Below are 17,969 nucleotides of genomic sequence, written 5' to 3' on the forward strand. Positions count from 1 at the left end.
TAAAACGGAACTACTACTCATCGATCAAGAGGACAACAAACATGCTCAAACGCTCCACAACCTCTCTTCACTCCAAATATCTACTACCACAAATGTAAGAGATTTGGGAGTAACTATAGACAATAGGCTGAATTTAAAAAGATTCGTCAACAACACAACAAAAGAATGCTTCCATAAATTACTTATTCTAAAAAATCTGAAACCCCTCCTTCACATGCAGGACTTCCGAACAGTTCTCCAAGCCATCTTATTCTCAAAAATAGATTACTGCAATTCCCTTCTAATCGGCCTCCCAGCTATCACCACCAAACCTCTTCAAATGCTACAGAATTCCGCAGCAAGAATATTAACCAATACCAGTAGAGGAAATCACATCACCCCCGTCCTTATGTATCTACATTGGCTCCCTATCAAATACAGAATTCAGTATAAAGTGCTAACCATGATCCACAAAACTATTCACTCTCTAACCTCCCTCGAACTATCCTGCCCTCTTCAACATCACTCAGCCTCCAGACCAATTAGAACAACATACCTAGGTACCCTTTATGTTCCCCCCGCCAAGTCAGCTCTCAAGAAACGAGTGTTCTCAATTGCTGGACCCTTACAATGGAACAATCTTCCCTCGGAACTCCGCACAGAACCCTGCCTGCAGACGTTCAAAAAAAAACTGAAGACCTGGCTCTTCTCAAGAGCATTTACTTAAAGTTCCTTACCGAACCCTACTTTATAGAACTCAGGTTCAGACGTTTCTAACTGCTTGAAGTTCCCCGTACTCCTTACAATGTACTCCCGGTTCTGATTATCATGTTTACCTTTTTCGATATTCCCCACATTCCCCTCTCGTTATGCTTGTTCAATTATAATTCTATTCTTGTACAATTTTGTTAAATTATGTTCATATTGTTTGCTGTACAATTTTGTTAAATTATGTTCATATTGTTTTCTGTAATTTCCAACTGTTGGTTCGCTGTAAACCGAAGCGATATGTACTTGTACATGATCTAATAAATAAATAAATAAATATTCTCAAATTTCCTTTCCGAATTAATCCCAGCCTTTACCAAAGTTCCTTGTATTTTTTCCAAATTGGTAACCTTCTCCTCAATTTTCTTTATATTTTCCTGCTGTATATTCAAAACTTTTTCTGTATTCAACCCTCTTTTATTGGATTCCAAAAATGCCTGTATTAAGGTAGTTACTGCAGATTCAATCGACACCATTGCTTTCCACAATGTGTCCAACGTAACTACAGGAGGCTTTTGCAGAGAAAATACCGTTTTAGTTTGCAATTTTACCAGTTCTTGAAGTGCTATATCTCCACCGATGTCCCGTGCCGGTAAAGCTCTGTGGGGAATTGGAGTTGAGGTCGCCATCCCCTCCACTGCTCCCTCAACTCCACTGCTCGCCATTTCCTTGCCGTCACCGTCGGATTGTCTGGGGGGGGGCCGCTCACTCAACTCCTTCAGCGGCTCTCGCGATGTTTCCTCTCCCTCCTTACCAATCCGATCTCCCGGCAGCGGTGGCGTAGCAGGAGCCCCTGGGCTGAGCGAAATGTCCTCGACCATTGGGATCAGCCCGAGCTCCTGGGCTTCTCCCTCCGCGGTCCGAGCTCCCGGCGTTGTTGGGGTAAGATTAAAGAAACTCTCGATCTTAGCCTGTTGATTTCCTTCTTCCTTTGTATTCATAATCTCTTTTAGACGAGCTTTACGCTTCGTATGAGGCATTTTAATTTCAAATAGAGGCAATATTCACCAGGTAAATTAATTTCCAAAAACAGGCTAGGCTGGAGCGTTCTTTCCTGCTTCTCATGTGTCGGCCATCTTGCCAGCAGTGGCTATTTTCTAAGTCTACTTAATTAATAGCAGGTAATGGACTCCTCCTCCAAGAACTTATCCAATCCTTTTTTAAACACAGCTATACTAACTGCACTAACCACATCCTCTGGCAACAAATTCCAGAGGATATGGTTAGGTTTCTTGCTTTGGATATATTTAAACAAGTTTTATTATTAATTTTTGCCTCTTCAGCCAACTTCATTTCAAATTCTCTCTTAGAGTGCCTTATCAATGTTTTATACTTAACTTGACAATGCTTATGCTTTTTCCTATTTTCTTCAGATGGATTCTTCAAATTTTTGAAGGAATTTTTTTTTTGGCTAAAATAGCCTCTTTCATCTCACCTTTTAACCATGCCAGTAATCGTTTTGCCTACCTTAAACCTTTCTTAGTGTGTGGAATACATCTGGATTGCGGGTCTAAGACTGTATTTTTAAACAATGTCTATGCCAGTTGTATATTTTTAACCTTTGTAACTGCACCTTTCCGTTTTTTTTCTAACTATTTTCCTCATTTTATCAGTTTCCCTTTTAAAAATTTGTGGCTCGACTTGTGTAAATTTTGGGGGTTACGCACGTGGCTGGACCTTGCATGCGCTGCACGCATTTTACAATGGTCTGAGCAGGGGGTGGGCCGGGACAGCGTCATTAGCCGCTGTCCCGGGGAAGCGCGTGCCAGCAGCTGGCCGGCACGCGGAGTCTACTACTGCTCCAAAGGAGCAGTAAGGTAAAAAATAAAAATAATCTATTAGGTAGTGGATAGGGGTTGGGGAGGAGAGGAGAAAAAGTAGGAAGGTTAGATAGGGGTATAGGGAACTGGGGAAGTGCTACTTGTGTCGCCGTGCACTTCTTTTTAAAATCCACCCCTGTGAGCGTGAGTCGTGGGCCTCCCGCACATGTGCGCGCGGATGTTAAAATCCGGTGTGCATGTGCATGCGGATATCCTATTTTATAACATGCACGTAATAAAATTGGCGCATCCCTGTGCATGCGCTGGGAACCGCACGTGGGTCTTAAAATTGACCACATAGTGTTAGAGCTGTAGATTTACATATTGTCCCCCCTTCCAGTCATTAATTCAAATTGTTATCATGTTATGATCACCGTTACCTCTCTCACTAAATCCCGTGTTACACTAAGGATTAAATCTAAAATAGCTCCCTCTTTCATTGGTTCCTGAACCAATTGCTCCATGAAGCAGTTGTTTAATTCCATCTAGGAACTTTATGTCTTTAGCATGTCCTGATGATACATTTACCCAGTCAATATTGGGGAAACCGAAATCTCCCAATATTACTGCACTGCCAAATTGGTTAGCTTCCCTGATTTTGCTTAGCATTTCATCATCTGTCTGACCATTTTGTCCAGGTGGATGGTAGTATACTCCTATCACTATACTCTCACCCAACATACATGGGATTTCTACCCATATTCTACTGAGCATTTAGTTTCTTGTATGATCTTTATCCTATTGGGCTCTATACCCTCCCAGACATAAAATTCCACACCCCCACCAAGTTGATCCTCTCTATCATTGTGATATAATTTGTACCCTGATATAGCACTATCCCACTGATTATCCTCCTTTCACTAGGTCTCTGAGATGCCAATTAAGTCTATCTCATCATTCACTGCTATACACTCTAACTCTCCCATCTTATTTCTTAGACTTCTGGCATTGGCATACAGACATTTCAAAGTGTGTTTTTTGTTTGTATTAACAACCTGCTTTTCAGTTGATAGGGATAATTTGGAATTCTTTAGGTCAGGTGATTCTTTATTTACAGGCACACGGACTACTTTTGCTTTTATCGGAACCTCTCTGTTGGGATGCCCTAACTCTCCTCTTTCATTAGTATCCTTCAAAGACACATTCCTCTGACCCATGCACTCTGGAGTAACTGTCGGCTATGGAGGTGGAGTAAGTTAAAAAATAAAAAAAAGAGCCAATTGGGGGGAGTGCAGACTATCAAACCAGGTGGTTTGGAGGACCTAGCTATTAACTGGGAGAACTGATGAAATGCCAATGGCATGGACGTTCGTCCCTTTTAAAATTCCCCAAATTATGTGGCTGAATTGGGATTTAGGTGCACATGTGTGCGTGCTAGCAGAGCAGTTTATAACATGCGTGTTTTTGTAACTAATAAAAGGCTATAGTCCAGAGTGGTCTGTCCTCTGGCACCCTACCTAAGTCTAGGCCACCCCTCATCACAAAAGGTAATTTTCATATTAAAATGTAAATTGCTACATTATATGCTATTGAATTGTCAACAGGTTTTATCCATATTAAGTGCACTTTGTAAGTAAATGGGCTTTTGAAAATTGATACGATAGAATATTCCTCTGTAAATAAATAAATATGGTTAGGTCAGGAAATGGAACTTAACCCATGAGTGCTGATTTTCAGTGTTAGCTGTTTAAATCTGAGCAATAAAATAGCTTTTGACTGGTTAGTTTTCCCCCTGTGAGGAACCACAGAAAGCAGGACTTTGTTTTGGTTAAGCCCTTGAGTGAGACATAAGTCTGCTTTCTGTGGTTCCTTCTATTTAGTATCGCTAGGATACTAATAGGAGGTATCAGATAAAGCAAGAGTTTTTTGTTTTTTTCCATCAGCTCTTGAGCGCCGCATGCTTTAAAGCCTGCTCCCAGGCAGACATTAAATTTGCAGCATTAAAATGTGCTCCATGGCCACGTGGCAACTTTTTGCATTGGGGGTAATAGCTAATTGCCTCATCAACATGAATTTACATGTGATGAGCGCTATTAGCCACACGCTGGTTTGGACGCGCTAGTCCCCTTATTGCATGACGGGTTTAGGACGAATTTCCAAACACAGGTAAGGTTGTGCGCTCAGCCGAGTGCACTATATTGCATTGGCCTAGATACCTTTCTGACTACTAGTGCACCTTACAAAGCAGCTAAAGCAAGCACTGTTGCCTAACATTTTTATGTCCTAAGCTATTTAAAGAATCAAGCATTTTAAGTAAGGGTATTCTCCTCTTTCCTGCCTTTGGAGTCCTCTTTCTTTTCCTTTCCCTCCCTGGTTCCTCTCCAGTCCCCTTCTGCCCTCCAGGTTCCTTTCCTCACACTCCACTTTCAACGTGTTTTTCCTTAGACTGTAGGAAGAGGCTGGCAGCACAAGGACAGGTTTCCGGCCCCTGTGACTCCTTCTCCAGCCAGGGAGCATGAAGGGGAGGAGCAGCCGTAGTCAGGCCTGCCTGCTCTGTGTCCCTGTGCTGTGACGTTTGCTGCCAAGGGTGTAAGTTATGCCGTTACCGGAATGGCTCCACAGCGGGGGTGCAGGGATGGAGGAAACGTGAAGCTACATCCACTGCCACGGTGGCTAAAAGAGTAAAGGCCATCACCACAGTCATAACTAGCGAGGAAGAAGAGGTTTTCTTCTCTCACAGCTGTTCTTCCTCCCTCTTGTCCGTGGCTGGACGGGTGTGGAAGAAGTGCCAGTACAATATACTCACGCACACTATTCCAGTCTGAGCTCCGCATTGCCCCGATATGAGGAGTTTATGGAGACATGATGTTCCTGTAATCCACTGGCAAGAGAATAAGGCCACCAGGAAAACAAGAAATTAAGACATTGCAAAGTGTGGCATGAATTACACATAAGCAGCATCTAAGCAAAGCAATGAGTCAATTGAGGAATAACATTTTCTTCAGATCATGTGGTTTACGTGCTACAAGACTTAGTGGCCAAAAGTAGCCCAGAGCTGCTTGGCTTTCCTAACAATGCCTTTTCGCCTGCTAAGGTGCTCACAGGGACGGTAACTTTAAAACGAGTGCGCGAGCGCATGTACCCTGCAATTTTAAATCATCTGCCCAAATGCGCACCTACTTTTAAAAATACTCCAAGTGTGCGTTTGTGTGCTCCTAATTTTAAGCAGCTGCACGAACAAACGTAAATCGTGTATCTTACTTAGGAGTTTGTCAGCTTTAACACACACAGGTAAGCAGATTTTAAAACTCATGCGCATGATGGAAATAGCCAGTTTGCCCAATGAATCCACCAATTTGTCCAGCTACATCATCCAGACCCTTCTGGTTCTTCAGCCTGCACTCCCCCCCAGTTGACTCAGACCCCCTTACCTAGTGGCTTTTGGCCTAAAACGAGTTTTCTGCAGATTCATACTTCATCAAGAGCAGAAGTAAATATGTTAATCAGAGAAAATTCTTTTTCACTCAACGCACAATTAAGTTCTGGGATCTGTTGCCAGAGGATGTGGTTAGTGTAGCTGGTTTCAAAAAAGGTTTGGATAAGTTCTTGAAAGAGAAGTCCATTAATGGCTATTATTTATTTATTTTTTATTTAAAGGTTTTTTATATACCGCGGAACGTTACAAACATCACCTCGGTTTACAATGAACAATAATTTAGCAACAGGCTTTACAATCAATTCTCGAAGAACAAGCATATATCAATAAACCAAGCAAAGAGTAAACATATAGTACAACTGGTTCCCATCTAATCTCGTGGGAGAAACTATGTATAATTACAAACTATATATGATTAGGTGCATTATGTACAAATATTAATATACAATCTATGTATCATTAGGTACGTTCGGGAGAGGAAGAGGCAGATAGAGGTGAAAGGGGTGGGGGGAGAGGGTGGCTGTTTGAGATAGGATGGCTGTTTAAGGAGTAGGAGGACATTTTGTATAAGCTTCTCTGAAGAGCCAAGTCTTTAAGTTTTGTTTGAATTTCTTGTGACAAGGCTCCAGGCGCAGTTCTACGGGAATTTTATTCCAGAGGTTGGTTCCTGCTATGGTAAATGAACGTTCTCTTGTGGACACATATTTAATTTGTTTGAGAGTGGGAGTCTTGAGTTTGGCTTGATGTATTGTTCTTGTAGGTCTATTAGATTTGTGGAATGTAAAATGGTCGGAGAACCATTGCATTTCTTGGTTGTGGATGGATTTGTGTATGAGGGTAAGGATTTTGTATGTAATTCTCGATGCTATTGGTAGCCAGTGAAGGAATTGGAGTACCGGTGTTATATGATCATGGCGATGCGCATTGGTGAGTATTCGGGCGGCTGCGTTTTGTAGCATTTGTAAAGGCTGTAATGAGTTTTTTGGCAGTCCAAGTAGGATGGAATTACAGTAGTCCAGTTTTGACAATATTGTAGCTTGTAAAACTGTTCGGAAATTGTGCGGGTGTAGGAGAGATTATTAATCAAGTTTACTTAGGGAATAGCCACTGCTTTTAATTGCATCAGTAGCATGGGATCTTCTTAGTGTTTGGGTAATTGCCAGGTTCTTGTGGCCTGGTTTGGCCTCTGTTGGAAACAGGAGGCTGGGCTTGATGGACCCTTGGTCTGACCCAGCATGGCAACTTCTTATGTTCTTATGCGCGGCTAACAGCCCACCGTGCACTGTATCCGCTAGATTTCCATGCCTTCATGTCGGCCCCGCCCTGAAACACCACTGACATGCTCGGACTTCATCCCTTTTCCCCCGTACGTTTGATTGCTTGTGCATTTGCATATACGTGCATAATTGGGCCGTTTTAAAATAAGAGTTGCTTGCACTCGGCCCAGATACTCGCATATATAGGCCTTTTGAAGCGAGCAACTCTTTTAAAATTCACCCCTCAGAGTCTAACTTTCAAACTTAGCTGTGTTCCAGCATTTGCATGCGTAAGTGGGTGTGTGGTATTTAATGCTAGCATTTTACATACTGCGCAATGGAAGCTGCAGAGTTTATAAAATATCATGGATTTCTGCTCCAAAAGTAGACATGTGTTTCAGTATGTGAGGATTTTTCCAATGCAAGAAAATGAATACTTTCTCTACCCATGTTATAAACATACTTTATGTGCCTATATAACCTGTATGCATAACCACCATAATGTATACACAGATGCAAGAATTTTATCAAGTATTTGTGAGGCTACCATTTTGAAAATACTTGCACGTGCACTTGGACTCACCAATTCATCTGTACCTCCACCAGTTCACCCAGTCCTTCTCCAGTACACCTAGCCCTGTAGCACTTCACCCTGACATCCCCGCCTCCCGTTCACCCAGAACTTCCACCCAAAGATGGCAGATAACCGACAAGTCCGAATTCACTTGTGCTAGTCCATTAGCAAGTATAAAAGTCAACAAATGCGTTTGGTAATGTGCAAGTGTCTAGCTCTTATAAAACAGCAATTACTGTGCATACCTCTGAATCCCGCAGTGCAAGGCCCCTAGAACATCCCTTTTTCCCCTGACAAAATGTACGTGTGGAATCCAAACTGTGTGCGCACGCTCGGCGTTTATAAAATAGCATCTGCGCCTTTGCTATTTTTACACACAGAACCCGTTTAAAAATTCATGCAGAAGAGGAAAGCTGCTAATCCTTAAGGCTATTTAGAGCATCCTCCACATGCTCGCTTTAACAGAAAATCTGGGCTGGGCACCATAAAAAGGCCAGCAGATAAGTCTATTGTTCCTCTTATCAAAACCTAACAGTCTTTTGAGATACGGCTGCTAAAATTATAATTTTTTACATTCAGCTTACAAACTAGCTTTTTGCTTGATCTTAAATCACAACCCTTATTTAGAAACGTAAACAAACGGGCCCTCCCTGCCGTCTCCCTAAGCTAATTCAGTCTCTGAGGTTATTACCCAGAGCTGGGATGCTCTGGAAGGAAAAATGACTGGCTGCTAAGCTAACTACCAGTCTGCTCCATGCTCTCTCTCTAGGAAATAGTCCCTGTTTTCTTCGACAATATTTGTTCTCGCTAGCAGGCTCCACACATTTCCGTTTGTATCAAGTATTTGTGATGTTTCATGCAGAATACAAAGTGTTTCCTCAGAGAATCAAAACAGATATCCTCTCTCCGCTGAGCTGGGAAAGCTGGCATTAAATTTACATTCACCAATGCAAGGGATGAAAATCCATAAAGATTATAACTGATTACACTTCCGAGTTTAAAAGCAGTTTCTATGTACTCTGAATTCAGCTGTGGCTCACTAGTCCACACGAATATAAAGTTGTGACTATCACAATAAGAATACCCCCCTTTTTTTTTTTTTTTTTTTTTTTTTAAATAGCTGCACTTTCACTACTTAAATCCTCTAAAACTCAAACATACTATATACACTGACTCTACTGCTTGTCTTGTCTTCCCAGGTTCTTCAGGACTGACCCCGCTCCACGCCACCCTTAAGTCAGTGGCCAGGCCACCATCCTGAGCACATGGCTTCCGTGCCATGCCCAGATCCCGTATGCCCCAGCTGACTGGAGCTTTGCAACAGATTTCAGCCCCTGTGGTATAAGAGCCAGGCTCGGATGAAGGGAGTAGGAGGTAGCCTGTGGCTTCTTGGCTGCTTTCAGGGGTGGAAGGGACTGACAAGGGGGCCTCTGAAATAATATAAAAATAAATGGCTAAAAATTATGGTCATGATGTTAAGTTAACCTACTTTTGGTTGTGAATAACGGTATTGTGACTGGTTGCATTATGTCATGTATAACAATATCTGATGCCAATAAAAAAGTTACAATTTCAAAAATAAATGGCTTAAGAGTAACCTTTTTTAAACAACACAAGGGGGGCAACACTTGCTTACACTGAAATACCGGACAGGGCACAATGCATAGCGTTTTCTTTTAAATGTAAAACAACTGTCAAATGTCTTTTTCTAAAAAAAAATGCTGTTTGATAAAACTAGCAAAAGAAAGTTGTGGTGGGATTTCAACCTTTCAAGTGGATTTAAAGCCTCAGGGAAGTCGACAGAAAATGGAGAAAGGTAATGCTAGAACTTTCAATTATTTATAAGCAGTATTAAATGCCAGAACACTGAACACAAGTTGCTTTTCACATCAAAATGTAAGCAAATTTAACTGGATATTTGCATATCTTAAATATTTCTTAGCTAAAGAGTAGCCACGCTAATGCAATTTTTTTTTTTTTTTTACAGCCGTTCTCTGTTACCCAAAGCTTATGTGACCAACTCTGAATCAGCGCTTTCCTTCAGAGTCTGCTTATTTCATCCAACCCACCGACACCGTTTGGCTTCAAAACATAAGACAATTTCCTTTTGAGGTTATTGAATGCTGTAGCTGGGGCTGTCTCCGCTGGTGAAATGTTACGTAATTTCACCACTCTTTTTCCAGCCGGTGCACGGCTCTTTTAGAGGACAGGTGCAGAAAGCTGAATTCCCTATTCCAAATGGAGCCCGATGAAGGCAGGCTGACATCTCTGGCCCGAGGTCCCATCTGATGCACACCAACATGTGCTTAGCTTTGGCTGCTGCTCCTCGCACTTACACACTCATTTCTGGTTTATCAATTAAGGGGCTGATATTCCAAAGAAGCTGAATAACCCGACTGAATGGCAAGCGGGGTGAGGGTGTTCCGGGGAGGAGCTGGATAAGTTATCCGGCTAACTCTGGTCATGCTGAAGACCTGTGCTAAAGGCCGTGTTTTGTAATATTTGTAGTGGTCTTAGCGACGTGTATGGTAGACCTAGTAGAAGGGCGATACAGTAATCAGTGCTTGCAGTACTGATCGAAAGTTGGCAGTTGTTAGAAGCGGTTTAAGTCTTCTAAGCAGCATGGGGTACATTTTAAGAAACAGCGTGCGCACGTACTTTTGTTCGCGCACCAACAAAAGTACGCTGGATTTTATAAGATACGCGTGTAGCCACGCGTATCTTATAAAATCCGAGGTCGGCGCGTGCAAGGGGGTGCACATTTGTGCATCTTGCGCGTGCCGAGCCCTGCACGCGCTGCCCATTCCCTCCAAGGCTGCTCCGAAATTGGAGCAGCCTCAGAGGGAACTTTCCTTCCACCCACCCGCACCTTCCCCTCCCTTCCCTAATCCACCCCCCGGCCCTATCTAAACCCCCCCCACCTTTATTCTAAAAGTTACGCCTGCCTCCGGCAAGTGTAACTCACGCGTGCCAGCGGGCTGCTGGCGCGCCATCTCCCGACCCGGGGGCTGTTCCAGAGGCCTCAGCCGCACCCCCGGAACGCCCCCCTGACACGCTCCCGGGAACGCCCTGATCGTCGCGCTGCCCACCCGACATGCCCCCCTAGCAAAGCCCCGGGACTTAGGCTCGCCGCGCGCAGGGGTTTTTTTAAAGGGTTACGTGTGTACCTTATGCGCGTAACCCTTTTAAAATCTGGCCCCATGAGTTTAGCATATCCTTCCTTTACTTTTAAAGATATATGTTGTTTTAAGTTTAGTTCTGTGTCAATTATTACTCCTAGGTTCCGTGCTTTATCTGCTAACTCTTTTTTTTTTTTTGGTTATTTTTGAGTATAATTGGGTTTTGAACGATCTCAATATTTTTTCGTTCTAAATGTATAAATTCTGTTTTCTCAATATTAATTACTAATTCAATTTGGTTTAGTAGTTTGATGATATCTAGATACATGTTCGCTATGTTTAATGTTTTTTCAATTGTGTAGTCAATGGGTAGTATTAATTGGATATCGTCAGCGTATATATAATGTGTGATGCCCAGACCAGCCAGCAAGTGACATAATGGTAAGAGATATATGTTGAAGGGTGAGGCCGATAGGGCTGAACCCTGTGGTACTCCTGTTTGAAGGTTTATTTTTTCTGACATTACGTCTTTGATTTGTACTTGAAAATATCTGTTGCTTAGATATGACCTAAACCAATTGATAGTTTTGTTACTTAATCCTATTTCCTCTAGTCTATTTAAAAGTATGTCATGATTTACGGTATCAAAGGCTGCTGATGACCCCTATTATCTCCCTTCCTTTGAAAACGGTTTGCTTCTTGTGCATTAATACCTTTCAGTTGATGACAATTACCCAAGGTAATGGACTGGAAAGTTTTGAAAATCTACCTTACCTATTTTATTTATTTATTTATTTTTAATTTTTATATACCGAAGTTCTTGTAAGAACTACAAATCACTCCGGTTTACATAAAACGATGAAATGCCCAAAATAGAGAAATATTTTGGGGGAAACATCCGTAAATATCACTGATGTCTTGGCAAATTTAAATTCAGCTTTTGAGTGCATTTCCAGCACAAGTCTCCCAAATTTCAAGACTTCTAGTTAGCATATTAATATGATATATCACGGGATACTACTGATACTACTATTTATCATGTTTAAAGTGCTATCAGACCTGTGCGGCACTGTGCAGATATGCAGAAGAGACAGTCCCTTACTATGGGAAGTGCGTACATTTACTGTATATAGATACATGCACACAGTTGCGTACAAAAATTTAAGTATCTCAGGATACTTAAGAAACTGCTACTGCAGAAAAAGTTACTGCAAAGTGGACGGAGTTGCAAGATCACTGGCCAAGATGCACAGTTGTATGTCCCAAAACAGAGGTAATTATCTTCATGATAAGAGTCCACACCCATGGCGACTATAATTTCTAGACTGAGCTGAATTCAAGAACTTAAAAAAGAAAATTAAAAGGCACAGGCTGATTTCTCCTGAGTACAGTGGAACTCACTCTTGGACCCATGATCATTTTTTTAAAGTCGTAAATGCTGATAGAATCTAAAAACCTTGCACATGATTAATCATGTTTTATATTGTTAGCCACTTCAAGCTATTGTAGGGTACGGGATCCAAACTTTTTAAAATCAATCAATCTTCTCCTCCTGTCTAGCTTCTACTGATATCCTAATGCAGGGTTTCTCAAACCGTTCTTGAGGACCCCCCCCCCAGCCAGTCAGGTTTTCAGCATGTCTACAACGAATATGCATGAGATAAACTGAAGACCCAGTAAATGCCATGGGTGCTTTTAACCTCCCTGCAATGTACATTGTCAGCCATGTCCCCACAGGAAGATGAGGCTGGCAGGGAACACTGAGAGAGGATTAGAGAGACTGGGCGGTGGGAGGACTAAAGAAGGATGAGATCCAGAGAGATGGAAAGGGCAATCAAGAAGCTGAGAGTGAGAGAAAGTGAGGGGGGGGGGGGGGAAGAGAAGGAGAAGGAATGGAGCTTAGAGATTAAAGGGGAAGGTGGAAGGATATGAAGCAAAGATGAAAAGCAGGCAAGATGGGGGAGAAGTGAAGAAACGGACTGCAGGAAAACAGAGACAGAAAAGTGATATGAGAGAATGTTGGTGAAAGAGGAAGGCGAAATGAAGAATGGAAGGAAAGGTAAAATAAAAAGAAGACCAGGAAAAGATAAGAAAAATGGTAAAACAAATTACTTTTGGCTTACTCGGAATATATTTCATGGAATTTTTATTAAAAAAACATATATGATGGGATAAATGAGCTGAAACAGAGAGAAGGTGTATATCTTTCAGAACAGGTTGAAAACTCCTGCATTAAGGATATACAGAGGCAACCATTTTTCATCAGAAATATTCTACAATAAGGGGTTATATCATGTGGATGAAGGAAAATAGGTTCAAAGAAATATTTCTTCACAAAAAATTGCTGAATTCTGCAACAGCCTCCCACTGGAATCAGCAGGGATAAAAATAGCACTAGACATTAAAAGAGGCATTTACTGAGTGGTGGGAGAGCCAGCTGGAGATCACGCGTGGTATGTAGGCGACAGGGAAGACCGACAGACTATGTTCTATGGCACTGATCTGACCTGTAAGTCTGTGCGTGCAAAACAGTCATGTTTCAATCGCATTTTTGTAATCCATTTCGAGTTTGAATTGGTAAATCGCTATGGACAAGGTATGGGATAAAGCAGAATATATACACTTTTTAAATGAATAATTAAAATAAGACTAGCTAGGTCTGGGTTGTCCTTGCTGTCAGTTTCTATCGTTGTCTGTAATTGGCAGAAGAGCAGTTTACCGTGAAGAGTTGGCTTGGATGGGTGATGTTGCTGTGGTTACCACTTCCTTTCTGGTGCCTCCCATTGCGGGAGATGTAGCTGCATCTTTTCTGGATCCTGCAGCAAAGAAATAATGCAGGCAATCAGTCAGGTATTGATGTTGGAAAGTTTTAGAAACATTGACATTTCTTTTATAGTGCAATGAATTCCATCAGTTACTCAGCGCCAATGCGTGCTCCATGCTGGTCTGATTAAAGAGATTTCACAGTGCATTATACAGCCCCCATTGGCACACATTGATAATTCAAAATAAGATGCACAGGTCTGATCTGACATTAGGCTGCCTTTCATAGCAATCATTTCTTTCAGTTGTCTGAAATCATGCTGTACAACAGAAACCTTGTCACAAAATAAGACTGCAGTAATAGGACAGGGCTCCCAAATGCTTTTTTATATACTGTGGCTAAAATACATCTATATTTAGTACATGCATGCTCCCCATTTTGCTGCTCAGGTTTAATCTCATTTGATCATGTCCTGCACCATGTGAGAGTCCATTTCAGGCTGTCCCCACTGGCCCATCGTTGGTGAAGGACTCCCTTTGATGATATTACTGTGCCTGAGATGCTTATACCAAGCGGTATTGTTTCAGGGTACCCCTGAGTCACTCTTGCCCTCTGCAACAGCACAGAAGAATGAGTACAATGCGACAGCATTCCTCATCTTTTTAGCCTATTTCCTTTCTCAGCAGGCAGCTATGGCAATCTATTTCCAAGACAAACCGGTTCAATTTTACTGGACCAAAAAACAAATGTGTGCTGCTTTCTTCTTGTCCGACATTCAGACATGCTTCTCTCAGCTCTGTGCAGTGACATCACCTGCAATGCATCCTGGGTTTTAAAGGATCCAGGAAATGGTCACAATTTTCATTGTTTTCAAACTTCAGGCATTTTTATCCAAATAGGGCCCAAGAAAATTGTCAAAATATCTGACAATGGGTAGGCCATTGTCAATTTTTAGGCTCTGACATTTAGAATGCAAGCGTCAGACCTGATGAATCTTTCAGAGACCGAAAGCCGCATGACGTGCAGAAGTTCTCAAAGCACTGGTGCTAGAAAGTTAGGCCGCAAAACCGCGATGCTAGAATTGCCCTTGAGCACATACAGTACAATGGCATGACTTCCACTAGAACCTCGGTAGAAGAGCAAACGTAAAAAAACACATCATACATTTATGCCGAAACACAGATGGAACTGCCCCAATCGCATTTCACAAGGTCTCGCCTCTACAGTGTTGAAAGAGCAAGCCAGCAGCCACAACATTGATTACTAAAGTTTATTTTTTTTTCACAAGCTTTTCTCTGTACTTACTGTGAAGTCTGAAGCCAGGGGAAAATTTTACAGTTTTTAAGGCAGGATATTTTGAGCACAAGTCAACTTGAAAAGGGCAGTGCTTCTAACTCCTATTTTGTTGCCTTCTCAGTGCTCTCGTTGTGGCTCATCCAACCAGAGCATTCCAAACGCAAACTCACCACTTATAGTTAAAGGTTAAATGAAAATAAATCTTTCAACGAGGCTCTTTCAGACAAGGCTCTTTGCTGACATTGCTCTCTGAATGTCAAAATATGAGGACCACTGACAGTTTGGTCCCTAACCAAGAAGGTCAACACCTAATCTCAAAGAAACTAGTTTTCTTTTTACTGGTGATCATTAAGAAACACAGAGCCCTTCTATGGTAATTCAGTCACAGTCATGTCTCCTTTCCTCGAACATGCATTTATTTATAAACATTTCATATTCTGCCTGTTTCCAAGAATGACCTCAAGGTGGATCACAATCAAATTTAAATTAAACCTGCAGGTACAATAACAATAACATTAATTGCAATCATAATTGAATCAAGTGTGTAATTAGAAGAGCATTACAAGTTTCTTTCTTCTTCTCCACTGAACAAGCTATGGAAAAGCCTTAGCTTTTTCCGGCAGGCGAGGTAACATCTCAAGGCAAAGGAGCAGTGGTATCTCGTTCCAGATTTTTGGTGCATAGCAGCTGAAAGCACGAAGCCTTCTGCAAGTCAATCTGGCAAAAGCCAGAGGAGGAAAGAAAAGAAGGACCGGATGAGAGGATCGGCTTCTCTACTGGGAATGAAGAAGAAAAGAAGTTGGGAGAGACGCTCAGGGGCCATTTTATTCACGTAGTTAAAGACGAAGCCAAGGGTTTAAAATTGCATCCCGTATGGGATTCAAGAGTGAGATAACTTTGTTGCCATGACAATTTTACGTGCTGCTAAACTAATACATAAAGAATAAAGAGAGAAGTTTTCAAAGGGTTTAGTTATACAATTTTGGGAGTTAGGCTCCTATATCCTAAATCTCAGTCTGCAATTGGATTGGAAGGCACTTGGCAGAATTCAATTTCCCATCAATTTATTTATTTTATTTATTTATTTAACATTTTTATATACCGGCATTCGTAGGACACATCATGTCGGTTCACAATTAACTGAGAAAGGAAATTACATTGAACAAGGGGGTTTAACTGGGAGAAATTGGATAATAATTGGATAAAAAGAACAAGGTAAAAAGCGAAGTACGAGAGAAAAGAGAAAGCACTCATTGTGGAATAGGTTGCCTATATATAGTTAGGAAGAGCATCAAAACCAGGCTGTTTTCCCTAGCTTTTAGCACCAGTTGATTATTTGTGGATTTTATCATTGGCCAAGTTTTTTTTATTTATATTTACTTTTTTACACTGCATTTTATTTTATAATGGGTTTTTTGTATGCTTATGGATTTTATCTACTGTATTTAATTGCTATGTCATTCATGCAAACCGCTTTAGTTTGAGAAAGCTGGTATATTAAGATAAATAAACTAAAATAAATGTAAGCTCCTAATTTTCACTATATTCCTAAATCTAGGAGTCTTAAATGTGGGTGGCATAAAAGGTTAGGGTAAACCTGTTCAAAAAGTTGTGTATGCCCAGGAGACAGCAGAGGAGATAAGACTTGATAAACACAAACGTTTAGGGATAGTAAACAGTTCGGAGGCCCTATCAATTTCAATCCTAATGGAACAAATTGTCAGAAGACAACATGGCATTTGCAGACCAATGCATCTTATCGAGATAGGCTGTTAGATTTTAGTGCATAGAGCAATGCCAATAAAAAAACACTTTACTGCCATGAAAACATGGGGAGCTAAGCATTGCCTTATGGGTTTGGTATTAAGGATTATCCCTTGCTGCTATATCTAAACTGGTTAAATTCTTTATCACATGAAATCCAATTAAAGCACTGAAGGGGCAGAAAACATTTCAACTTATCATGACTGGATACAAAACTACAAATGCAAGGAAACCATATGGCAGGGCGTTTGTTTCTTTTGATATACATTCATGAAAACGTATTTAAATCACGGAACTTGAATTAGTTAATGGTTTTATTTTTAATTTACAAAGCAATGATGAGCAACTGAGTAAATTTGGATAATGATGTGTAGTTTTCTTTTAACTTTAAAGGTAATGGAATACAAGAAAAAAAAATGTGTGGCAAGAATTGTAAGATGTACAAAGCAGTCCTGAACAGAAGAACAAAGGGGATAATGCCAACCCCAGAGAAATGGTGGCCCAAAATCTTTTTTTTTTGTTCTATAAAGAGATTCCTTACATCAGAATCGGAAAGTGGTTTAAAGGATGATATAATAAATATGGGGAGAATGATAGCGGAGTTCAATAGACAAGAGGAGGTACAATAAGTAGGTGATAATAGTTTCAAGACTTTGTCAACTCTCTGTCGATATATATTGTGCTCGAGTCATAAATATATATAAATATATACTGTATATGATTCAAGCACACTAAGGAGTTGATTTTAAAAGGTGCCTGTGCGGTTCCCGGTGCACATGGACGCACCGATTTTATAACATGCACATGGCGACGTGCGCATGGCATAAAATATGATATCCGTGCGCACATGGGCGCTCGATTTTATGATCGGTGTGCGCAAGTGCAGGCGGGTATCTGTTGTGCGCGAAATGGAGGGGCATTTTTTTAAAAAATACACGCAACGACGCAAGTAGGCCTTTCCCATTTCCCTAACCCTATCCTTCCTCCCGATCCCTAACCTAACCCTACCTAGACCCTAATTTTTAATGTAATACTTACTGCTCCTCCGGAGCAGAAGTATCTTCCGTGCACTGGCAGCCAGTCAGTGCATGCTTCCCTGGGACAGCTTCTAATGGCGCTGTCCCAGCCCATTTCTGCGCATATTGGAGGATATGTGTGTGGCCAGGTGCTTTGTAAAATGAGCGCAGGGCCCAGCCACCACGTAACCCCCGATTTTTTACACTCGCGGACCTTTTAAAATTGGCCCAATATAT

The 17,969-nt window shown here is 41.4% G+C and overlaps 1 protein-coding gene across 5 annotated transcripts in view; it reads right to left on the reverse strand.

Moving 5' to 3' along the window:
- KIAA1328 (KIAA1328 ortholog) overlaps positions 1–17,969 on the reverse strand; it is a 689,482-nt gene that overhangs the window by 104,277 nt on the left and 567,236 nt on the right. For 4 of the 5 annotated variants that reach the window (XM_029581051.1, XM_029581069.1, XM_029581077.1 and 1 more), the window contains one exon: positions 13,612–13,708. In XM_029581051.1, coding sequence (XP_029436911.1) covers positions 13,612–13,708 — 97 coding nt within the window. Of the gene's footprint in view, positions 1–5,311; positions 5,389–13,611; positions 13,709–17,969 lie in introns of those variants that run through there. The other variant, XM_029581085.1, reaches the window with a different exon arrangement.

Source organism: Rhinatrema bivittatum, chromosome 1, assembly GCF_901001135.1.
Source record: "Rhinatrema bivittatum chromosome 1, aRhiBiv1.1, whole genome shotgun sequence".
Taxonomy (NCBI): domain Eukaryota; kingdom Metazoa; phylum Chordata; class Amphibia; order Gymnophiona; family Rhinatrematidae; genus Rhinatrema; species Rhinatrema bivittatum.